This window comes from Oryctolagus cuniculus, chromosome 3 (assembly GCF_051225735.1).
Source record: "Oryctolagus cuniculus isolate XC-2025 breed Fujian yellow rabbit chromosome 3, ASM5122573v1, whole genome shotgun sequence".
NCBI lineage: Eukaryota > Metazoa > Chordata > Mammalia > Lagomorpha > Leporidae > Oryctolagus > Oryctolagus cuniculus.
This window is the reverse complement of record NC_142869.1, coordinates 36,915,155-36,940,334: the sequence shown is the minus strand read 5'-3', so window position 1 is coordinate 36,940,334 and position 25,180 is coordinate 36,915,155. Positions and strand designations below refer to the sequence as shown.

The 25,180-nt window shown below is 39.8% G+C and overlaps 1 protein-coding gene across 19 annotated transcripts in view; it reads left to right on the top strand.

The window, feature by feature from the left end:
* Positions 1-25,180, top strand: part of NBEAL1 (neurobeachin like 1) — a 197,675-nt gene that overhangs the window by 124,090 nt on the left and 48,405 nt on the right. For all 19 annotated transcript variants that reach the window (XR_016231935.1, XR_016231936.1, XR_016231937.1 and 16 more), the window contains 8 exons: positions 4,778-5,083; positions 5,172-5,321; positions 8,032-8,189; positions 9,888-10,012; positions 12,770-12,896; positions 18,715-18,863; positions 19,423-19,556; positions 23,604-23,705. Coding sequence is in view for 16 of the 19 variants with exons in the window: in XM_089330021.1 (XP_089186147.1) it covers positions 4,778-5,083; positions 5,172-5,321; positions 8,032-8,189; positions 9,888-10,012; positions 12,770-12,896; positions 18,715-18,863; positions 19,423-19,556; positions 23,604-23,705 (1,251 nt within the window). In the remaining 3 variants the exon portion in view is untranslated. The remainder of the gene's footprint in view (positions 1-4,777; positions 5,084-5,171; positions 5,322-8,031; positions 8,190-9,887; positions 10,013-12,769; positions 12,897-18,714; positions 18,864-19,422; positions 19,557-23,603; positions 23,706-25,180) is intronic.

Here is a 25,180-nt window from a genome sequence, read left to right as displayed (position 1 = left end):
CTATGGCCTGGGAAAGCAGTAGAGGATGGCCCAAGTCCTTGGGCCCTTTCACCTGCATGGGAGACCCGGAAATAGCTCCTGGCTCCTGGCTTCGGATTGGCACAACTCCAGCCGTTGCAGCCATCTGGAGAGTGAATCAACGGATGGAAGACTCTCTCTCTCTCTCTCTCTCTCTTTCTTTCTGCAACTCTGCCTTTCAAATAAATAAATAAATATTTTTAAAAAAGATTTCTTGTTACAAGATTTACATTTAAGTTATATTGGAAACATTACTCACATTATCTGTAATCCTTGTAGCTAGCTAGGTGCTAGGTGGTCTGCATAGACTATTTATATATGTGGATTATGATTTGCATTTTTAGGAGACTTTTTTTAATTTTTAATTTTTTAATGATTTACCTATTTATTTGAAAGAGTTACACAGAAAGAGGGGGAGACAGAGAGAGAGAGAGACATCTTAAATCCATTGGTTTACTTCTCAAAGGGCTGCAACAACTGGGGTTTGGTCATTCTGAAGCTAAGAGCCAAGAGCTTCATCGGGATCTCCCACGTGGGTGCAGGGGCCCAGGCGCTTGGGCCATCTTCCACTGCTATCCCAGGAGCATTAGCTGAGAGCTGGATCGGAAGTAGAGCAGCCAGAACACAAACCCATGCTCATATAGGATGCTAGCATCACAAGTGGCAGCTTTACCTATTATGTCACAACGCTGGTTCCCAGAATTATTATTATTTAAACTATTCCTTTCAAAAATTTTTCTGCTTTTTTACAGATTCATAATTATGCAATATATCTCATGTATTTTTTATTCGCCAAATTCCAAATATGTAAGTGCTGAGCATTGTGCTTGATTTTAGAAATAAAGAAAATTGGGGCCAGCTCTTTGGTTTTAGTAGGTTAAGCCTCTGCCTATGGCGCTAGCATTCCATATGGGTACCAATCCTTATCCTGGCTGTTCCACTTCTGATCCAGCTCTCTGCTATGGCCTGGGAAAGCAGTAAAAGATGGCCTAAGTGCTTGGGTCCCCGCACCCATGTGGAAGATCCCAGTGAAGCTCTTGGCTTGGGCCATTGCAGCCATTTGGGGAATGAACCAGTGGCTGGAAGACTGTCTCTCCTTCTTCCTCTCTGTAACTGTGTCTCTCAAGTAAATAAATAAATATATATAAAAAAAGAAAGATAATTAATGGTACAATTTTAGTATTTGGTAAAGGGGGTCAGGATGAGACAAGCTTCTAAAACTATGCATAAACTAGATATAAACTAGATAAAATGTTGCTAAGAACATGGAGAGTGTTGCTTGTATTGCTGCTGCATAGCCTAGAAAGCCACCACCTGGGATGCCAGCCACTCCCACTTCCAGTCCAGCTCCCTGCTAATGGCCTGGGAAAGCAGCCGCAGATGGCCCAAGTGCTTGGGCCCCTGCCACTGATGTGGGAGACCCAAATGAAGCTCCTGGCACCTGGATCCTGATTTTGGCTTGGTCCAGCCTTGGCCATTGCAGCCATTTGAGGAATGAACCAGCAGATGGAAGATCTCTGTCCCTCTCTGTAACTCTGACTTTCAAATAAATAAATAAAATTTTAAAAAATGGAGAGGTTAAAAATCTGAATACAGTTGTCCTATTTTAAAAGACATGGTCTAATGATTCTATTTTTTCATAAATATTTCTTTCTGATTGGAAAAGTGACACATACTCATTGTGGAAAATACAAGAATAAAGAAGAAAAAACAAATTATTCAACATTCCATAGCCCACGGGAAAACAGCTGTTAGTCTTTTAGTGTATTATTTCCTTCCTGTCATTTTTTCTATGAATGTATATTTTTCATATGATTGAAATTACCATATATATGGATAATTTTCTTTTTTATTTTTCTGACTATATAAAACTCATTTTCTGTTACTATATATAAAACTCATTTTCCCATGCTGCTTTTGTAAAAAGATTTTTCCCCTTTATCATAAAGGTAACATATACAAATTGTAAAAAATTTGGGAAATGCAGAAAAGCTAAACAAACAAAAATGGGCATTAAGACACACAAGTAGTGTAAGTTTGAATTGCATAGGCTTTAAAAGCAATTTGAAAATATGTCAACTAAAAACTGTGAAAAATGATTATTCTTTGTCTAGTAATTCTATCCTAAAACTATCCAAAGGAGATAATCTAAAATACTGAACAGTCTTCAAATACATGAATATTTATCATGTGATATCATCTAATTCTTTCTTATTTTCTCATGCTTCTCTTTATGTGGAAAGTAGTAAAATTCTCAATAATGACATAAGGTTATGGGAGAAAGAGGCATAATACCTTGTTTTTCCTCATTTGGTGTTAAGGCTTAGATTTTTCCCTAGCTTAGACAAAAGGAATCCCTTTAATGACTTAATTTACATTTCCACCTTGGGGTTAAATAGTAAAAGTACTACTTTGCTGAGGCTTGTACCCTGAGTATGTATTTTTCTTGGGAACTTTAAGTGTTCTTAGATTTCCGATCAAGGAACTCTGTCTCCTATGTATCTTTCCTTTATGTAAAAGGATACTTTGATTCCGAATAATGGGAACAACAACTCAAACTGACTTAATTACAGAATTTACTAGATTATATAATCGAGAATGTTTAGTTAAGATGAGTTTAGGTAATGATTCTGTGCAGGTTTGGATGCCTTTCATTTACTGGTCTCACAGTTCTGCTCTTAACCCCTTTTTTAGTTTCAAAAAAGATTTATTTGTTTATTTTACTTATTTGAAAGACAAAATGACAGACAAAGCTGAAGAGACAGAGAGAAAGAGATTTTCCATCTGCTGATTCACTCCCCAAATGGCTAGGGCTGAGCCAGGCTGAAGCTAAGAGCCAGAAACTCCAACCAGATCTCCCTGGATGGCAGGGTGGCAGGGGTGCAAGCACTGGGGCCATCCTCTGCTGTTTCCTCAGGTGTGGTGTTTCCTCAGTAGGGAGCTGAATCAAAAGTAGAGTAGCTGGCACTTGAACTAGTGCTCCTATATGGGATGCTGACATCACGGGCAGCCACTTAACCTGTTGCACCACAATGCTGCTCCCTAAAGCTCTGCTGTTGAGCATTTGTCAGCATATCTTTATTTATTTAAGAGGTAGAGTTACAGACAGTGAGAGGGAGAGTCAGAGAGAGGTCTTCCTTCTATCTGTTCACTCCCCAACTGACTGCAATGGCCAGAGCTGCACCAATCCATAGCCAGGAGACAGGAGCTTCTTCCAGGTCTCCCACGTGGATACAGGGGCTCAGGTGCTTGGGCCATCTTCTACTGCTTTCTCAGGCCACAGCAGAGAGCTGGAACTAGAACCAGTGCCCATATGGGATGCTGGTGACAGAGGCGGAGGATTAACCTACTGAGCCATGGCGCTGGTCTCTTGTTAGTGTATCTTTTTTTTTATTTATTTTAATTTTAATTTTTTTTTTGACAGGCAGAGTGGACAGTGAGAGAGAGAGAGACAGAGAGAAAGGTCTTCCTTTGCCGTTGGTTCACCCTCCAATGGCCGCCGCAGCCAGCGCAATGCTGCCGGCACACCGCGCTGATCCGATGGCAGGAGCCAGGTACTTATCCTGGTCTCCCATGGGGTGCAGGGCCCAAGGACTTGGGCCATCCTCCACTGCACTCCCAGGCCACAGCAGAGAGCTGGCCTGGAAGAGGGGCAACCGGGACAGAATCCGGCGCCCCGACCGGGACTAGAACCCTGTGTGCCGGCGCCACAAGGCGGAGGATTAGCCTAGTGAGCCGTGTCACTGGCTTCTTGTTAGTGTATCTTAAGGTGGCCTCACTTAGGAACACAGAATGACCACCAACAGCAGTGGATATGTGCTACTTTATTTGTATCCTGAGAAAAACAGTGCTTCTTCCAACAATCATTGTTGGTAAATTGTTCTTCCTGGGTCTCTTGTGTTCCTGCATATCTTCTGAGTAAGACTCTGACTATCTTGTTATGAAATATATTTTTGAGATTGTTTAGTGAACACCTTTGGAAGATATCTCCCTCTAGAGCAAACAAGTGAGTTAATTAACTGTCCAGTTTAATCAAGACAATGTCTGCCTCTATAACAATATGATTCAGTGTAAATGATATTTGAGTTACTGGTACATGGGCTTAAGCTGCCACTTGGTGTCCACATCCCATATGGGCCTGGGATCAAGTCCTACTTCTGCTCTGATCCAACTTTCTGCTAAGGTGTACTCTGAGAGACTGCAGATGATGGCTCTAGTTTTGAGTCCTTGACAGTCACATGAGAGAACTCTAGCTATTGCAGGCATTTTGGGAGTGAACCAGCAGACAGATGGGATTCTCTCTCCCTCTCCTTCTCCCTCTCCCTCTCCCTCTCCCTCTCCCTCACTCTGCGTTTCAAATAAACAAAAATAAATACATAAACTTAAAAAAGGATTTGTGTTGCCTATGGTTGGTGTTCCTCTCCTATGATACAAGCAGTCCATTTGCAGGCATCATCTAGCCCACTTCAACTCTCGCTGTGGGTGTTGTCCTTGGGGGAACCACTCTAAATGCTGACACTTTTCCCCTTGCTGTTGCTGTAGATCTTTGTCTCTGACTCAGGGGTCTCATATTTTCTGCTAGTATCTGTGAGACTGTGGCAGGCTGACTTATTAACTTGCAAGTAAAATAAGATCTGAGATCTTCCACAGATCTTGTCAGTTAGTATATAAAAGTTCTGAATTTAAAGAGTGAGGCAGAACTTTTGCTGTCACTAAATGCTTTATTTCACTTTCTCTTACCTAAATTATTTTCCTCCAGGTTTGTGCAATGGCATCAGCAAAGCTAAACACCCTTCTTCAGACCAAAGTGATTGAAAATCAGGATGAAGCATGCTATATTTTAGGGAAACTGGAACATGTTCTAAGTCAATCTGTTAAGGAACAAACTGAAATCTACTCATTTCTGATTCCTCTCGTACGGACCCTGGTTTCCAAAATTTATGAACTTCTCTTCATGAACTTGCACCTGCCTTCTTTACCCTTTACTAATGGTAGCTCCTCATTTTTTGAAGACTTTCAAGCATATTGCAGTTCAAATGAATGGCAAGTTTACATAGAAAAATATGTAAGTTGTCTTTTTTGAATGAGTTGTTTATACTATTTTATCATTTTCATAGAAATGTATATTAAATTCTATATGTTTTTTATATAAGATTGTACCTTATATGAAGCAGTATGAAACCCATACATTTTATGACGATCGTGAAAATATGGCACTTTATTGGAAGGGTTGTTACGAAGCATTAATGGTGAATATGCATAAACGAGATCGGGAAGGAGGGGAAAGCAAGCTCAAATTCCAGGTAAAATTATTAAATGTTATAATAACTAATTTTTCTGTAGATTCCAAGCACTTAATATTCAAATAAGAGTAGTATAAGCCGGAAATTTGAATACAAATAGTATTTTTATTGTTTTTCTAAAAATTCATAATTGAGTAAAATATTGACCAGTAATTAAAATAACTTAATAGTAAAATGTTCTAGTCATATTGATTATGTTAAGCTATCAGCTTAACAATGATAAGCGCATTAGTAGATAACCTCCCCAGTATATGGGAAACATCATTGTTTAGTGTGAAATTTGTAACACTAGATACTTATATTAGAAAAGAAGAGAAGCCTCAAATTAATTTTAAGTTTCTAACTTTAAGAAGCTAGAAGGGGCCGGCACTGTGGTGCAGTGGGTTATGCCCTGGCCTAAAACACCGGCCTCCTATATGGGTGCCGGTTTGAGACCCGGCTGCTCCACTTCCAATCCAGCTCTCTGCTATGGCCTGGGAAAGCAGTAGAAGATGGCCCAAGTCCTTGAGCCCCTGCACCTGCGTGGGAGACCCAGAAGAAGCTCCTGGCTCCTGGCTTCGGATTGGCACAGCTCTGGCCGTTGTGGCCAATTGGGGAGTGAACCATTGGATGGAAGACCCCTCTCTCTCTCTGCCTCTCCTCTCTCTGTGTAATTCTGACTTTTAAAGAAATAAATCTTTAAAAAAATTTATTTATTTGAAAGAGTTACAGAGAGAGATGGAGAGATACACAGAGAGAGAGAGAGACGAGCTCTTCCATACCATGGTTCATTCCCCATATGGCTGCAACAACCAAGGCTGAACTAGATTGAAGCCAGGGAACTAGGAACTTCACTGGGTCTCTCACTTGGGTGGCAGGGGCCCCAGTACTGGGCCATCTTCCGTTGCTTTTCCCAGGCATATTAGCAGGGAGCTGGATCAGAGTGGAGCATGCTGGCACTGTAGGCAGTGTTTAACCCTCTGTGCCACAACGCTGTTCAGGAACATTATTTTCAACAAATGATGTTTGAAACTGGACATTGATATGTTGTTTATTTTAATTTTTAAAGATCTGTTTATTTATTTGAAAGGCAGAGTTATGGGGAGGAGGAGATCTTCCATCTGCTACTTCACTCCCCAGATAGCTGCAACAGATAGAGCTGGGCCAATCTGAATTCAGGAGCCAGAAGCTTCTTCCAGGTCTCCCACATGGGTTCAGGGCCCTAAGCACTTGGGTTGTCTTTAACTGCCTTCCCAGGTGCAGTAGCAGGGAGCTTGATCAGAAGTGGAGCAGCCAGGACTTGAATCAGCACCCTTAGGGGATTCCATCGCTACTTCATTAAGATTCATTTTTAATTATCTTTATATACAGAAGACCAACTCTATACTTAGTAAAGATTTCAACAGTTTGTACCCACACAAAGTATTAAGTACTGTTGAAGACAAGTTTTACCAATAATTCTCATAGTTCAATTCATTAAGGACAGAGGTCCTACATGGGAGCAAATGCACAGTGACTCCTGTTGTTGATTTAACAATTGACACTCTTATTTATGACTTCAGTGATCACCCAAGGCTCTTGTCATGAGCTGCCAAGGCTATGGAAGCCTCTTGAGTCCACAAACTCCGACAGTATTTAGACAGGGCCATAATCAAAGTGGAAGTTCTCTCCTCTCTTCAGAGAAAGGTACCTACTTCTTTGATGGCCCTTGCTTTCCACCAGGATCTCACTCACAGAGATCCCTCATGTAGGTCAGTTTTTGCCACAGTGTCTTGGCTTTCCATGCCTGAAATGGTCTCATGAGTGTTTTAGCTAGATTTGAATGCCTTAAGGGCTGATTCTGAGATCAGAGGGCTGATTAAGCCCCTTAATTTTTAAAAAACCTTTGTTGTTTGAAGGAATACGTTAAGGATTAAAAAGGCAAGCCATGGACTGGGAGAAAATACTTGTGAATAACATTGTGACAAAGAATATATAAAGAATCTATAAAACACAGCTCTTAAAAAAAAAAAAAAAACAATAAGGGGCTGGTATTGTGTAGCGGGTACAGCCACTGGCTGTGATTCCAGCATTTCTTACAGGTGTGGGATCAAGTTCTGGCTGCACCGTTTCCCATCCAGCTTCCTGCTCTTGCACCTGGGAAAGCAGCAGAAGATGGCCTCAGTGCCTGGGCCCCTGTACCCACATGGGAGACCCAGAAGAAGCTCCTGGCTCCTGGTTTCAGTCTGGCCTAGCCCAGGCTGTTGCATCCATTTGAACCAGCAGTTGGAAGACCTGTCTCTCTGTGTCTCCCCCTGCTCGCTCTCTGTAACTTGTGCCTTTCAAATAAATAAAATAAAGCTTTAAAAAAGAAAGAGAACAAACAATACCAGTTTAAAAAATCAGCAAATTATTTTAAATGATATATCACCAAAGAAGATATATAGATAACAAATAAGCTCATAAAATATGTTCAAATCATTAGTGATTAAGAAAACATAAATAGTTATTCATTGTTTGTTATATTTTTGGTTTAAAATATAAATACATTATAACTAGAATTCTAGATTATAGCTACAATTGTAATTCCATAAATACAAAATTATATCATGTTTCATCAAAGAATTATTCTAATGGAATAAGAAAAGCATGTGATACAAGCTTCTTTCTTGCAGTGCATGATTTTATTGGTTAAATTTTTAAAGTTTGTAGGTATGATTCTGTTGCTCTTATTTATTGCTGCTTCTCGCAGGAGTTTTTTGTGGAACCTTTTAATCGAAAAGCACGTCATGAGAACTTGAGGTATAATAATATGCTTAAACAACTGAGCAGTCAGCAGTTAACTGCTTTCAGACGCTGGAAGGCAACACAGCTCTACCTTACGTGTGAAAGAGGACCTTGGGCTGAAAGGTAGGAGTACCTCATTTCTGACTCATTTTTCAATGCCTTCACATTCCAATCTTTAAAATGTTCAGTTTATGAAAAAGTACCTTTAATTCAATTTCTTGTCTTTATGTGAATTATGTTTGGAGTAATTGAAGGTCTGTGTGTATATGTTTTTTATCATACAATTATTTCACCTCATTTTTACCCTACCATACAAAGTTTACTGGACTTACTCTTACTATGTATTGACCCAATTTATTTCTTTCTGACACCACCTCTTTGAGCTAAGGTTAAGGAAGATATGTATTTGAATATTTTATAATTTATTTAATTGACCCTAAGTTATTTTTGTTTTGCTTGGTTATCTATTCTTTTTAAAACATACCCTTTAAAAAATGTGGTAAAGTACACATAGCATAAATTTTGTCATTTTAACCATTTTAGATGTACAGTTGAGTGGTATTAAGTATATTTGTAATGTACAGTAATCACCACTGTCTGGCTTCAGAACATTTTCATCACTCCCAAATAACTTGTACCCATTAAAGTAAGTCCAGTTAGCCCCTTCTGTACTCCTGGCAATCACCATTCTCCTTTCTGCCTTTGTGATTTGTTTATTATGAGTATTTCATATAAATGGAACTCAACAGTATGTAGACTTTGGGTCTGGCTTATTTCACTTAGCATGATGTTTTCCTTATGTCATGCATATATTAGTAGTTTTGTGGCCAAATAATAATACTCTGTTGTGGAGGTATCCCACATTTGGTTTATCTTCCACCAATTGATGAACATTTGGTTGTTTTTCACTTTTGGGTTATTGTGAATAGTGTTTCAGTGAACATTTGGGTACAAGTATTTGTCTGTAAGCCTGTTTTAAATTTCTATGGATATACCTATGAGTGGAATTGCTGGATCACAGGTTAATTCTATGTTTGACTTATTGAGGAATCACCAAATTATTTTCCACAGAAACTGCATCATTTTATATTCCCATTAATAGGGTGGGAGTGTTCCCACTTGTCCACATCCTTACCAGTACTAGTTATTTTCTGATTTTTTTGGTGTGTGTGTTCCTTCTAGTAGAGGGATGGGGAACATAAAGCCTGCCAACCGTAGAAGGCCCATGAAATCATTTGATTTGTCCCTGCCAAGGCAACTGCAGAGGGAACTTGAAATTCAGTAGATCTGTAGCATGCTTGATTTTTAAATGAGGAATATTGAATAGCCATGAATGATGTATATATCCATAGGGCCCTGGCAGAAAAAAGGTGCCCCACTCCTGTTCTAATGAGTGAGAAGTGATTTTTAATTTTGCTTTCCAGTTTGCTAATGACTGATACTGTCACACATCTTTCATGTGCTTGTTGGCTATTTCTGTATCTTTTTGGAGATCACCTACTGAAGTCATTTGCCCATTTTTAAGTGGGTTGCTTGACATTTTGCTGATTTGTGAGAGTTTTTATAAAAATGTATTTTCTATAATACATCCTTATCTGATAATATAATTTGCAAATATGTCAATTTTTCATTTTCTTTAGAGTAGCTTTTGAAATGCCAAGTTTTTATTTTGATGTTTATCAAATAAGACAATAAAATGTGAACTTTTCCATAAAATGGTACTAAGCAAATGTGAAGTGCTTGGTATATTTTATACTATTTTTGTCAGCCAAGGTTTATAACTTTAACTAATTTTACTTTTATGCTTTTGAATATTCCTAGGAAACAGAATCCAGTTCACTGGAAACTAGCTAATGTAGAAAATTATTCCCGCATGAGACTTAAACTGATTCCAAACTATAATTTCAAAACCCATGAAGAAGCTAGTGCTTTGAGGGATAATTTAGGTGAGTTCCAATGACTGTTTGTTTATTCATTGAAGATAGGGTGTTGATGCAGCTGGTTATTACTGTTTTTAAAATATTAGCTCAGGGACCAGCACTGTGGTATAGTCGGTAAAGCTGCCACCTGCAATGCCAGCATCCCATATAGGCACTGGTTTGTGTCCTGGTTGCTCCACTTCCAATCCTGCTCTCTGCTAATAGCCTAACAGAAGCAGGGGAAGATGGCCCAAGTTTTTGGGCCCCTGCCATCCACGTGGGCGACTCTGTTGAAGCTTCTGGCTCCTTGTGCCCTTTGTGGCCATTTGGGGACTGAACCAGAGATAGAAGATTATTCTCTGGCTCTCCCTCTCTTTAACTTTACCTTTCAAAAAAAAAAAAAAAGTTTACACAAGGAAAGGTGGCATTTTTATATTTTTTTTCTTTTTTAATTTATTTGACAGGTAGAGTTATTATAGACAGTGAGAGAGAGAGAGAGAGACAGAGAGAAAGGTCTTCCTTCTGTTGATTCACTCCCCAAATGGCTGCTCCGGCCGGAGCTGTGCCGATCTGAAGCCAGGAACCAGGTGCTTCTTTCCAGTTTCCCATGCAGGTGCAGGGGCCCAAGCACTTGGGCCATCCTCTACTGCTTTCCAAGGCCATAGCAGAGAGCTGGATGGGAAATGGAGCAGCCAGGACTCGAACCCGTGCCCATATGGGATGCCAGCACTGCAGGTGGCAGCTTTACCTGCTATGCTACAGCGCCATTCCCGAGCATTTTTTTTTTAAAGATTTTTTTTTTTTTTAAAGTGGGAGAAAGAGGGAGAGAGAGAGATATCAATCTTCCATCTGCTGGTTCACTCTCCAAACCTGGCCACAATGGCCAGATCTGGGCCAGACCAAAACCGGGAGCCAGGAGCTTCATCTGGGTCTCCCATGTGGGTTCAGAGGCCTCAACATTTGAGCCACCCTCTGCTGCGTTTTTCAGGATCTTAGAATCTCATCAGAAGTGGAGCAGCTGGCACACAAACCAGTGTCCGTGTGGGATGCCAGTGTCTCAGGCAGCAGCTCTACCTGCTATGCTACAACATCAGCCTCCAAGAGTGGCAATTTATAATTGATTTTTAAATTGTTATATGTTTTCAATGTTGTTACATTTGGTGAAGTCCAAGTTGACTTTATATTTCCACTGATAATTGTATGTTCAAAGAAAAACTTTTTAAAAAAAATTTATTTATTTTGAAAGTCAGAGTTACACAGACAGAGAAGAAGAGAGAGAGAGAGAGAGAGAGAGAGAGAGAGAGAGAGGACTTCCATCTGCAGGTTCACTCCCCAGATGGCCACAGTGGCCGGAGCTGTGCCGATCCGAAGCCAGGAGCCAAGAGCTTCCTCCAGGTCTCCCACGCTGGCGCAGGAGTCCAAGGACTTGGGCCATCTTCTACTGCTTTCCCAGGCCATAGTAGAGAGCCGGATTGGAAGTGGAGAAGCCGGGTCTCGAACCGGCATCCATATTGGATGCCGGCACTGCAGGTGGTGGCTTTACCCACTATGCCACAGCACCGGCCTGGAAAACCTTTTTAATTTTAAAATTATTCTATACTTTATATGAACTGCTGTGTCTCCTTCAGTGAAGTAATGTCCTTTTCATTCAGTTTGCTTCCCATTAAGACTAATGTTAGATTTCAGTACAATTCTTAGGAATCCTTTAGACCTTTCTTTTATAATCTATTTTAAAGAATTCTATGGCACCATTGTTGTGGTACAGCAGGATAAGCTGCCACCTGCGATGCCAGCCTCCCATATGTGTGTCAGTGTAAGTTCTGGCTGTTCCGCTTCTGATTCATCTCCCTACAGATGAGCTGGGGAAGATGGCCCAAGTGCTTGGGCCCCTTCTATACATGTGGGAAAGCTGGATAAAGCTCCCGGTTCATTGTGGCCATCTGGGGATTGAACCAGTGGATGGAAGATATCTCTCTCTCTGTTTCTCTCTGTCTCCATATAACAACTTCAAAATAAATCAATTAATCTGGAAAAAAAAAAAAAAAAACTACATTTAGGGGCAGGCTTTTGGCCTGGCAGTTAAGCTGCCTACATTCCATATTGGAGTGTCTTGAGTTTGATTCCTGGCTCTGGCTTCTAATTCTACTTCGTAATGATACAGACACTGGAAGACAGCAAGTGATGGCTTAAGTAGTTGGGTCCCTGACCACCCATGTGGTAGACCTAGATTGAGTTCCTGGCTTCTGGGCTTGGCCGTACCTAGTTCTGGCTATTGTGGTCACATGGGGAGTGAACCAACAGATGGGATGTATTTATGCACATACATGTGTAAATATATTTATTTATATATGTTCTTATATGTATGTATATATTTGTATTTATATGTATATGACATATATTGCATATGTATATATCAGAAATGTCTGTTACATTCCATGTGCTCCATAGAGTAACACTTCAACTCTTGTTCTGTATTATCTTCAGTTTTGTCATATGTTCTTTCTTAGTATATTTTGTTTATTATATTAACACAGAATAATTCCTTCTTTGATCTAATTATTGGCATGCTTTAGAATCAAATACAATTAAAAAAGTCATTGGCTTATTTCCAAAACAGTACCTCAGTGAAACTATATACCATACTGTTAAAACATTTATTCCTTTTATCACATATATGGTAATTTTTAAGATCACCACCAAACATTAGAGATTATTCTGAATCAAAGTACCCATCAGAAATTATAGAAGGACTATAATACCATTTTTTATTTTGTATTTAAACAGGTGTCCAACACTCACAGCCTTCTAGTGATTCACTGCTTTTGGAAGTAGTAAAACAAGTAAAAGTTAGTGATATGGAAGAAGACAAATTGGAACTTCTTGAAGAGGACTTAGCAGCCAGAGTAAATATGTATGTTTAAGTACTTGGTAGAATTTTAAATTATTTAGTTCTGAGAAATAGCACTGCAAAATTGTGAAAGATACTTGCTTGAAATTCTAACACTATGTATTCTAAGATCTAACAGTTGATGCTCTGTCAGCTGTTAGGAATCTTATCAATGTCTATTGAGATTATTGGGGAAGCCTTCTTAAACTGGGATAACTTAGAGGTAGAGCTTAAAGTTAGAAAATAATTCCAAATCAATTGGTAATCAAAACAGTGTATGATTTGTGAGATACAGCTAAAGCTGTGCATAGGTGGAAAGGGCAGCAGGAAATGTAAGAGCAGAAGAAATATTATGAAGATAAAGGAAGAAATCTATGAAAGAGTAAAACAAAAATCAAAAAGATGAAAGAAAACAAAAACTGGATATTAAAAAATAAACAACTAGCAAAAAATATAAACCTATAGCCAAACTGATGAGTATAAGAAAAGCATGTAAATTGTCATTCTCCAGGATGAAAGAGGAAATATCACCACAAATATTAAAATGATTCAATAGAATACTAATGACAGTGACAGCTTTATATCAATACATTTGAAAACTTAAGTGAAATAAATTCATATTTGAAATTCTTTGAAAGACACAAATTACCTGATCTCCCTCACTGAAGAAACAGATAGCCTGAATAGTCTTAGACATATTTTCAAATTCTGAATTGGTAGTTTAATAAAAAATTTTCTTAAGAATATATAAAATATATTTATTTCCTTTTTCTTGTTGCTGTTGTCTCATATATTAGACCTTTTAGACATTTTTAAACATAATAAAACAGTTTTACAGTTAACTGTTTTATGCAGTGTTTTTTTGTTGTTTTTTTTTTTTTTGACAGGCAGAGTGGACAGTGAGAGAGAGAGACAGAGAGAAAGGTCTTCCTTTTTCCGTTGGTTCACTCCCCAATGACTACTGCGGCCGGCGCGCTGCAGCCGGCACACCGCACTGATCCAAAGCCAGGAGCCAGGTGGAGCAACCGGGACTAGAACCCGGTGTGCCGGCACCACAGGCGGATGATTAGCATATGGCCAGCAGTTGTTTTTAATCAGTTAAGGGAAGGAAAAAGAAAAATATGTTTATACTTTCTTTTATATTTGTCTACATAATTACCATTCTTGGGTACTTTTTTTTGTATGAATTCAGGTACTATATGGTGTTATTTCCTTTCAACTTAAACAACTTCCCTTAGTATTTCTTGTAAAGAAAATCTGATAGCTACAGATTCTCTTAGACTTTCTTTTCAGGAAGGTATTTCCTTCATCTTCATTTTTTGACTCCTTTTTAATCAAGGTGTACAAGCCACAGTGTGCAACACCCACATCCTATATGAGTGCTGGATCTAGTCATGGCTACTTATGTGCCTGGGAAAGCAGCAGAAGATAGCCCAAGTGTTTGGGCCCTCTGTTGTCCACGTGGGAGACTGCATGGAGTTCCAGGCTCCTGACTTCACCCTGGCCCAGCCCTGACCATGGCAGGCATTTGGGGAGTGAACCAGCAAATGCAAGATCTGTCTCTGTGTCTCCCTTTCTCTGACTCTGCCTTTCAAATAAAAAAATATTTTTAAGATGTACTTCACATAACTTAAAATTAAAGTGGTTTCTTGTTATATTTATCATGTTATTCAACCATCACTGTTTCCTACTTTAATAACACGTCTGTCATTCCAGAAGGAAATCCTAAACCTTTTATTAGTAGTCTGAATTTTCCTCACATTTCCTGTAACTGCTGCCCTACTTTTTTTTTTTTTAATCTGTTTTTTTAAAGATTTATTTTATTTATTTGAAATATAGAGTTACAGAGAGAGGTAGAGACAGAGAGAGAGGTCTTCCATCTGCTGGTTTACTCCCCAGATGGCCACAAAGGCTGGAGCTGTGCCAATCCGAAGCCAGGAGCCATGAGCTTTTTCCGGGTCTCCCACGTGGATGCAGGGGCCCAAGGACTTGGGCCATCCTCTACTGCTTTCCCAGGCCACATCAGAGAGCTGGATCAGAAGAGGAGCAACCAGGACTAGAATCGGCGCTCATATGGGATGCCAGTGCTTCAGGCCAGGGCTTTAACCAACTGCACCATAGCGCCGGCCACTGCCCTACTTTCTATCTTTGGATTTGCTTATTTTAGACATTCTCTAAAAATCATATAGTATGTGGCCTGTGTCTTGCTTACTTCGTTTGGTGTAATGTTTTTGAGGTTCATTCATATTGTGGCATATAATAGTACCTCATTCCTTTTTTATAGCTGAATAGTATTCCATTTGTGGAAGTACCATATTTTTTTTATCCATTCATTAGTCATTGAGTATTTTGGGTTATTTCTTCTTTTTGATATAAAGAATAATATTTCCATGAGTATTCATGTATGAGATTTTATGTGAACTTACATATTCCATTAAGAGTAGCATTATAGCCAGCGCTGCGACTCAATAGGCTAATCCTCTGCCTTGCGGCACTGGCACACCTGGTTCTAGTCCCAGTCGGGGCACCGGATTCTGTCCCGGTTGCCCCTCTTCCTGGACAGCTTTCTGCTGTGGCCCAAGAGTGCAGGGGAGGATGGTCCAAGTGCTTGGGCCCTGCACCCCATGGGAGACCAGGAGAAGCACCTGGCTCCTGGCTTCGGATCAGCGCGGTGCGCCGGCCACAGCGCGCCGGCCTTGGCGGTCATTGGAGGGTGAACCAACGGCAAAGGAAGTCCTTTCTCTCTGTCTCTCTCTCTCACTGTCCACTCTGCCTGTCAAAAAAAAAAAAAAAAAAGTAGCATTACTTAGTCATATAGTAATTGTGTTAAACCATAAGAGGTCTGATTTCTCTGTAGCTATCTTTGTTATTCTGCTTGTTGTGCTTTTTAAAAATGTATTATAGCCATATTAAAGGGGTTGATGAATTACTTTCTCATTTCCCTACTAACTAATGAGTTTGAGCATCTTTTTATGTGCTTTTTGGCCATTTATATGTCTTCTTTGGACAAACAGTTATGCAGATCTTTTATCCATTTAGAAAACATTTTATTAAAAACTTCTGTGTATCAAAGAATACCCTACAATTGGATTGATTGTCTTTCACTTTCTTAATGGTGTCCTCTGATATACAGAAGTTATTAATTTTGATGAACTCCAGTTTGTTTTTTCTTTGGTTTCTTAGTCTTTTAGCATTGTATGTGTAAGCAACCACTGCGTAATCCTAAGTTATACAGGTTTGGTTCTATGTTTTCTTCTAAGAGTTTTGTTCATTAATTCTTAATCTTTATGGCTTTGATCTATTTTGAGTTTTTGTGTATGGTGTGATAGAGGAGTACAGATTCACTCTTTTGCATGTGATGAACCCAGTTGTCATAGCACCATTGCCTTAATTTATGCTGGATAGTTTTTGCTGAATATAGAATTCTTGGTTGACAGGTTTTTTTTTTTCTTTTAGCATCTTGAATATGTATCTGCCTTCTAGCCTGAGTTAATGAATGTCAGACTTACTCATCTTTTTTTTTTTTTTTAAGATTTATTTATTTTGAAAGGCTGAGATAGAGAGAGAATCTTCCATCCTCTGGTTCACTTCCCAAATCTTTTCTGAAACCAGGAGCCAGGAGCTTCTTCTGTGTCTCACACGCAGGGTCCAAAGACTTGGGCCATCTTCCGCTGTTTTCCCAGGCCATTAGTAGGGAGCTGGATCACAGTAGAGCAGCTGAGATTCGAACCAGCACCCATAGGGATTCCAGCACTGCAGGAGGTGAATTTACCTGCTGTGCCATGACACTGACCACAGACTTACTCATCTTAAACTGAAGAACCAAAATACTTTCTATTATTGAGTTTGAGTAACCTTCATGCTATGTATTACTTTAGGTTACTCATTCATTCTCTACTTACCATGATAAATATTAGAATTTCACATTTTAGCAAAATACTCTTTCCAGAAATTCTTTTAAAAACCTTTTTTTTTAATGCTTTAAGAAAAAGATTTCAATATAAACAGGTAAGTTGGTGATACTTGCAGAGCTTTCTCATGTAAATCCAATGGGAACAAAATTAGTTTTAGTCATTGTTATCCTGGAATTGAGGCAGATGTGAAATAATCTAGAACTGGAGAGAACCAACTTGAGATATTTACTAGAATAACATTATGTTAGTGGGAGGAGTTCTCATTTGTATACTTGACAGTGAAAGTCACCTAAGCCACCAGAAGATGGTCCTTTCCAGTTTTTCCTTCCAATTAAAACATTGCACCTAATACAAGATGACTTAAGTTTAAGTGAAGTATGGCATTTGTAGACCTTTGTATTGTCTCCAGTTCCATTGTCAGGAGGATGCTAAAATATTGGTGTCCCAGTTTTTTTTCTTTTAATATTCATTTATTTATTTGAAAGTCAGAGTTACACAGAGAAAGAGAGAGACAAAAAGACAGATCTTCCATCCACTGGTTCACTCCACAGATGGCTGCAACAGCCGAGGCTGGGCAGGGCCAAAGCCAGGAGCTTCATCCATGTCTCCCACGTTTGTGACAGGTGCCTAAACACTTGAGTCATCTTCCTCTGCTTTCCCACACCCTTTGCAGCCGGGACAAGAACCGGCACCCATATAGGGTTGGTGTTGCTGGTGGAGGCTTTACCTGTTATGCCACTACACTGGCCCCTGATGTTGCAGTTTTTAGTTATTCTTGAAAACCCTATTTTTTTTTTAAGATTTATTTATTTGAAAAGCAGAGTTACAGAGAGGCAAAGGCAGAGAGAGAGAGAGAGGTCTTCCATCCTTTGGTTCATTCCCCAGATGGCTATGACAGCTGGAGCTGCGCTGATTTGAAGCCAGGAGCCAGGAGCTTCCTCCAGGTCTCCCATATGGGTGCAGGGGCCCAAGGGCTTGGGCCTTCTTCCACTGCTTTCCCAGGCCATAGCAAAGAGCTGGATTTGAAGTGAACCAGTCGGGACACGAACTGGCACCAATATGGGATGCCAGCACTGGAGGCAGCGGCTTTACCTGCTACACCACAGCACCGGCCCCAAAAACCCTACTTTACAGTTTGAAAATTATAATACTTCTGAAAATATTAGACTAATAATGCAATCCTTATTCACAGATTTGTATAGTCCTTGAGTCAATTCATACTTTCTAGAATATAATTAAAACAACACGACCACTATTGTTGCATTTTTAACTGTCCTTTCAGTTATATTTGATTTAGTATATTTTGTTTTAATGGGTTTTATCATATTAAGGGCCGGCGCCATGGCTCACTTGGTTAATCCTCCGCCTGCGGTGCTGGCATCCCATATGGGTGCCGAGTTCTAGTCCCGGCTGCTCCTCTTCCCGTCCAGCTCTTTGCTGTGGCCCAGGAGGACAGTGGAGGATGGCCCAAGTGCATGGGCCCCTGTACCCGTATGGGAGACCAGGAAGAGGCACCTGGCTCCTGGCTTTGGATCGGCGCAGCAGTGGCCTAAGCGGCCATTAGGGGAGTGAACCAATGGAAGGAAGACCTTTTCTCTGTCTCTCTCTCTCACTATAACTCTACCTGTCAAAAAATTAAAAAAAAAAAAAAATAGAGGATGTAAGATAGTGATTTCCTAAATGGTGTGTATGTAATTTAAAAAAAAAGAAATTAAAACATAAAGCATTTTTATGAAAGAGTCATTAGATAATAAAAAATTTGGATAATATTTGGATAAGTAATTTAATATGCAGTAGAATATTTCTTGTAGGTAATTCAAATATTCTTTCTCACACACTAATTTTGCAAATATATTTGAATATGATATTCTCCATGTAAGCAGAACAAATTGATAAGTATTTGTTTATTGGGGTATTTTTTATAATAGTGATGAGAAAGAAGAACAGGATCAAAAAGAAAAATTGCTGTTGATGGAAGACTGTGAACTCATTACAGCAATTGATGTAATTCCTGGAAGATTGGAAATCACAACGCATCACCTTTACTTTCATGACTGCAGCATTGAAAAAGAGGACGGTGAGGACTTCCGATAGGATGAGTTCTGTTGTTCATTCAGTGCATAGTTCATCAATCATGGAGGAAAAAAAGAAAGCAGAAGTGGGAACATGGAATTGTGTTGTATCATGCAAGTGGAGAAGTAGAATATCAGTGTGGGGTTCAGTCTGTTATTCAACAGTGTGTTAGAATACTTACATTTAAAAGATATGGCTACAGGGAATTACTGTGACCTAAAGTTACAAAACATAGTCTTATTCCTGTAGGCATCTCATCTAATCCTTTCTGTGATTAAATCTGAGGTGTCAATATTAAGAGAAAAGGAAAACTGTTTCTAAGATACAATATTCTGAGTTATTCTCTATTCCCATGGAAAGGCAGGAGAATAGTTGTAGAATTTTAAAACAATTAAAAAGAACAATTTAAACATCCAGTAAATTTAATAAATGATTTTTATAAGGAAATCAAGCAAGTGAATTCCTTTTGCTTAAGTACTACGTTTGTCAGAAAAAGGAGGTTTTTTCTGCTTAGCTGAGTAACTTTGTATGGTATTGCCATCACAAGATTTCTTCTTTTTCAGGAGTCGGTTTTGATTTCAAGTGGCCTCATTCTCAAGTTCGAGAGATTCACTTACGACGTTATAACTTGAGAAGATCAGCCCTTGAGATTTTTCATGTTGACCAATCCAATTACTTTCTCAATTTCAAAAAAGAGGTATGTGATGTAATGTGCTACCTTTCTGACAGTCTTGAAGTATTAGCTTAAAGTGATTTTCTGGCTAGGGAGCTCTAATGATCCTTTGGACTGTATAGACTCTTGTATCAAGACAAAACATTAGAGAAAAAAATACATACCTTGGGCATTAATCAGTATATGAAATTTTGCTGGAATTTATGTTTGAGTGTTGGAAGCGTGGTAGTTTTCAGTTTCTGTATATATGAATATATAAAGAAGTCAGTAGAATATTGACTGAACTAGTAGGTGCCTCATAGTCCAAATTCAATAATTTTGGGACATCTTTTTCTTCTATAAATATAATAAATTATTTTTTTAAATTAATTTACTAATTTGATTAAATTAATTGAATTTCAGGTTAACAAATTTTGTATATCTCATATATACAGATTTAGGAACATACTGACACTTCACACACTACCTCCCTCTCAGGCACACTCCCACCCTTTCTCCTCCTTCCTCTTTTTCCCTCTCTTAACTTTTACAATGATCTACTTCATACTCATAAGATTAGCCCTACACTAAATAAAGTGTTAAACAAATAGTAAGAAAAAAACCACTGTTCTTCAACAGCAGAAACAAGGGCTGTAAACTATTGTTGAGTCTCATAATGTCAATTTCACTCCTATACATCACATTTTTTGGGAGTCTATTAGTTACCACAGATCAGGGAAAACACATGGTATTTGTCTTCTTGGGACTGGCTTATTCAACTAAGTATAATGGTTTCCAGTTGCATCCTTTTTGTTGTAAAAGACAGGATTTCATTCTTATGGCTGAGAAGTATTCCATACTATACATACCACAATTTTTTCATCCAGTCATCAGTTGATGGACATCTGAATTGATTTCTTATCTTAGCTATTTTGAATCGAGCTGCGCAATAAATTCTTAATTAGCGTAACTATTTAGGTGCATAGACTTTGAAGCCAGATGACATGGTTCCAAGTACTATCTCCACCACTAGCTGTTTAATCTTGGGTCTGTTATTTGAGACACTTGGTCCCAACCTTCTTTCCCTCTCTTCTTCATTAGACTTAGACTTGTATTACAAAGCCAGACAGTTCTTGCCAATTTACCTAGCACACCCATTTTCTCTTGTCCCGTCCTGCTTGGAGAGTGGCTTCCCCTGGTCCGTGGACTTGTTGCTCAATATAGAAATGAAGAGAGAGGTCCCAAAGGGTGTGCAAAAGCAAGCAAGTTTATTTGGGACAAGTGACAAAAGGTTCCCATGCAGAAGAGGAGCCCTGGAGCTGAGAGTACATCACCAGTGGGATTCCTCTCCTTTGTTATTTCCTTCTCTCTCCCGCCTTGTCTGTGAGGTACTGACCCTCACCTACCTCATACAGTAAGGATCATATTTGGGTTGGCTCCTCTGCCTCTGTCTGTGGTATGGAAGAGGTCAGTAATCGGTTGCTGTTTTCCATATCATCTTATGTGCTATTCTGCCCCTCTTCCTATCTTTTTAGTCTATGTTAATTTTGTGTTCCCCTAAGCTTTGTGTTTTTTCTGGAGGGGTGGAATTTTCCAGAATTCACCCAAGGTCCACTCTTTTTTCTTAACCCTGCCTCAGGGGCCCTCTTTCTCTACATAGTCATCTCCCTTAACAAAGTCCTCACATGTTTAATTCTGTCTTGGCATCACATCTCAGAGACTCTGATTCTTATAGAAATAGCTAATTTTCTATTTATATGGGGCCAAGATTTACTTATAGATAATTTGATTTAGATGTTTAAAGATCATTTTCCCATTTTCGTAAGAGGATACCTTTTTTATTATTACAAATAATATTTTTATATGAAAACACAAAAAAGTTTTATCAAAAGCTGTGTCATGTAATTAAACAAAGTCTATGCCTGATAAATACCATATATTTCTATATATTAAGGCCATACATTTCTATATCTTTAGTTATCAGGTTTTTAAATATAAATGTTTTTTAAATTGATTATTTTTATTTGCAATGCACATACATGTTCCATCACTGGCTCACTCCACAAATGCCCACAACAGCCAGCACTGAACCAGGCCAAAGCCAGGGCCTAGAATCCCAAACTAAGTCTCCCACATGGGTGGCAGGGACCATACTACTAAGTTGTCATCTGCTGACTTTCAGGGTGCACATGAGCAGAAAGCTAGAGTCAGGAGCCGAGCTGGGACTCAAACACAGACACTCCAGCATGGATGTGGGGATCCTAGCAGTGTCTTAGCTGCTATACCAGATGCCCAACTCACTGTACAGTTGTTTTTAAATATTTATTCATTTATTTGAGAGAGTTAGAGAAAGGGAGATATTCTACCTGCTGCTTCACTCCCGAGACAGCCCCAGTGGCCAGGGTTGTCCCAGGCCAAAGCCAGGAGGCAGGAGCTTCATGTGGGTAGCAGCAGCCCCAGCACTTGGGCCATCTTGTGCTACTTTCCCAAGTATATTAGCAGGGAACTGGATCGGAAGTGGCACAGCTGGAATAAGAACCAGTACCCCTAAGGGATGCTGGCATTGGTTTAATGTCTTATGCCACAATGCTGGTCCTGCAGAGATGATAGTTGGGAGATGGTCATGGTGGAAGGTACTTGGCTCACTGGGGCATATCCTTGAGAGGCAATCCTTGTCAGAGGATTGGTAATAAAATCTAAGGTGGGTGCTCTCCTTGCTTCCTGGCTCACCATGAGATTATTTCTCAACAAATGCCCTGCCGTTGCTATCCGGCAGCTGAACCAACGGGGTCCACCCCATCATGGATTGTGAAGCTCCAAAACTATGAGCCAAAATAAACCTCTTTCCTTCATGGGATGTCTATATATTAGATACTTACTTATAGTGACAAAAAGCTGACTTATTACACTGATGCTAATAGTTGCACAACTCTGAACATACTACAAAAACACTGAATTGTATACTTTAAAGGGTGAATTATCTTAGTCAAACTATCATAGGGCCCAGTGTTGTGGCATAGTAGGCTAAGCCTCTGCCTATGGCACTGGCATCCCATGTGGGCACTGGTTTGTGTCCTGGCTGCTTTTCTTCAGATCCAGCTCCCTGCTAATGGCCTTGGAAAGCAGTAGAAGATGGCCCAAGTGCTTGGGACCCTGCACCCAAATGGGAGACCTGGAAGAAGCTCCTGGCCCCTGGATTCTGGCTTCATATTGGCCCAGCCCCAGCAGTTGTGGCCGTTTGGGGAGTGAACCAGGAAGACCTTTCTGTCTGTCTCTCCCTGTCTGTCTGTAACTCTGCCTCTCAAATCAATAAATAAAATCTTTAAAATTTTTTTTTGAAAATAAAGAAAAGCTATCATAAAGACCACATCCCAAGATTATGTTCATCTTTTTTTTTTTTTTTTTTAACAGTGTGAACAGTGAGAGAGAGAGACAGAGAGAAAGGTTTTTCTTCCTTTGCCGTTGGTTCACACCCCAGTGGCCGCTGCGGCTGGCACACTGTGGCCGGCGCACCGCGCTGATCTGGAGCCAGGAGCCAGGTTCTTCTCCTGGTCTCCCATGCCGGTGCAGGGCCCAGGCACTTGGGGCATCCTCCACTGCACTCCCAGGCCACAGCAGAGAGCTGGCCTGGAAGAGGAGCAACTGGGACAGAATCTGGCGCCCTGACTGGGGCTAGAACCTGATGTGCCGGCGCCGCAGTTGGAGGATTAGCCTAGTGAGCCGCTGCGCCGGCTTCATCAGTTTTTAAAATATAGAATTCTGCAATTGATCTCAGAAGAATAGAATAGTGAAGTGGTCACTAGAGGATCGAAACATTATGGAGAGGAAAGAGGGAGAGAGAGAGAGAGATTAAATAATTGCTACCAAAATAGTTCTAGTGTTCTACAGCATGGCAAGCTAACTGTAGTCTACAAAAATTTTTTTATATTTCAAAATAACTAGAAATAATCTGAATAATAGAAATGGCAGATGTGTGAGGATGTGAAAATAGTGATTACCTTGATTTGATCATTACACATTGTATAGCTGTGTCAAATTATCATATGTACAAATATATGTGTCAATTAAAATATAATCCTGGGTTTTTTATAGGCTAGAAACAAAATATATAGCAGACTATTGTCACTTCATTCTCCAAATAGTTACGGAACCAGATCACCACAGGAATTATTCAAAGCATCAGGATTGACCCAGGTAAGATTTTTAAAGTCAGTATTTGAGTGTTCATTTTATGTATCAGATATTTGCTTGAAATTAAAACTTGCCTATTCTGATTGTTTTCTTTTGATTATTGTATATTGACAAAATTTGAATCTTCCTTTGGTTCCCCAACACAGTGCCTTCCCCCATCTCCCATATCAGTCAGTTAATACCTATACCCTTCAATAATTTTCTCTTTTTAAACAAATTTTTAAAAAAGCAGAAAAATTTTAAAAAGTGTCATGAAAAAAAGGCAAAAAAAATTGTTATCAGTACTTCTTCCAGCCAGGCTTAATAAATGCTGTTGTTAATTTATTTTTTTTAAATATTTATCTACTTATTTATTTGAAAATCAGAGCTACACAGAGAGAGGAGAGGCAGAGAGAGAGAGGTCTCCCATCCGCTGGTTCACTCCCCAACTGGCCGCAAAGGCTGGAGATGTGCCGATCCGAAGCCAGGAGCCAGGAGCTTCCTCTAGGTCTCCTACGCGGGTACAGGGGCCCAAGGACTTGGGCCATCCTCCACTACTTTCCCAGGCCATAGCAGAGAGCTGGATCAGAAGTGGAGTGGTCGGGACTAGAACCAGTGCCCATATGGGATGCCAGTGCCTCAGGCCAGAGCATTAACCCGCTGTGCCACAGCACTGGCCCCAATAAATGCCCTTGTAAATTATAACTTTACTATATCTCAACATCTCTTGATCTTGTACTGCTGAACCCAAAGGAAGGCCATTGTTTTTTGGGTTTTGTTTTTTTGTGGGTTTTCTTTCTTTTTTTTTCTTTCCTCTTCTTCCTAGGACTGTTAGTACTCTCGTAATCAGGGTGCTTGCCTCCTGGCTGTCTCCTTTCTCCCACAAACACATCATCTTTAAGTGGTTTTATTCAAGAGTCATCAATAATTCTTTACTGTTGTCAATAAGACAAGTTTTGTTTAATGAGAAGTGCATTCTCTGTTGTTGCCTGAGCAATAAACTTAAGTACTGAGTCCTCAACCTGGCACCCGAGAATTATTGGACTTTCTCTAAGATACATGTCTTTCTTTTCTCACTTTTCCCGTCAATGTCTGTCTGTCTCTCTTTTTTTAGAATTTATTTTATTTATTTGAAAAGTGGAATGAGCTTTCCATCCACTGGTTCATTTGCCAAATGGCCACAACAGCCGGGAAAGTGCCAGGCTCAAGCCAGGAGCCTGGCACTCCATCTTTGTGGCATATTTAAACCACCAGATGGAAAACCTCTCTCTCTCTGCCTCTCCCCTCTCTGTGCACTCTCAAATAAATAAATAAATCTTAAAAAAAAAATGCGGGGCTGGCACTGTGGCTCACTTGGTTAAACCTCCGCCTGTGGCACCGGTATCCCATATGGGTGCCAGGTTCTAGTCCCGGTTGCTCCTCTTCTAGTCCAGCTCTCTGCTGTGGCCCGGGAAGGCAGAGGAGGATGGCCCAAGTGCTTTGGCCCTGCACCCGCATTG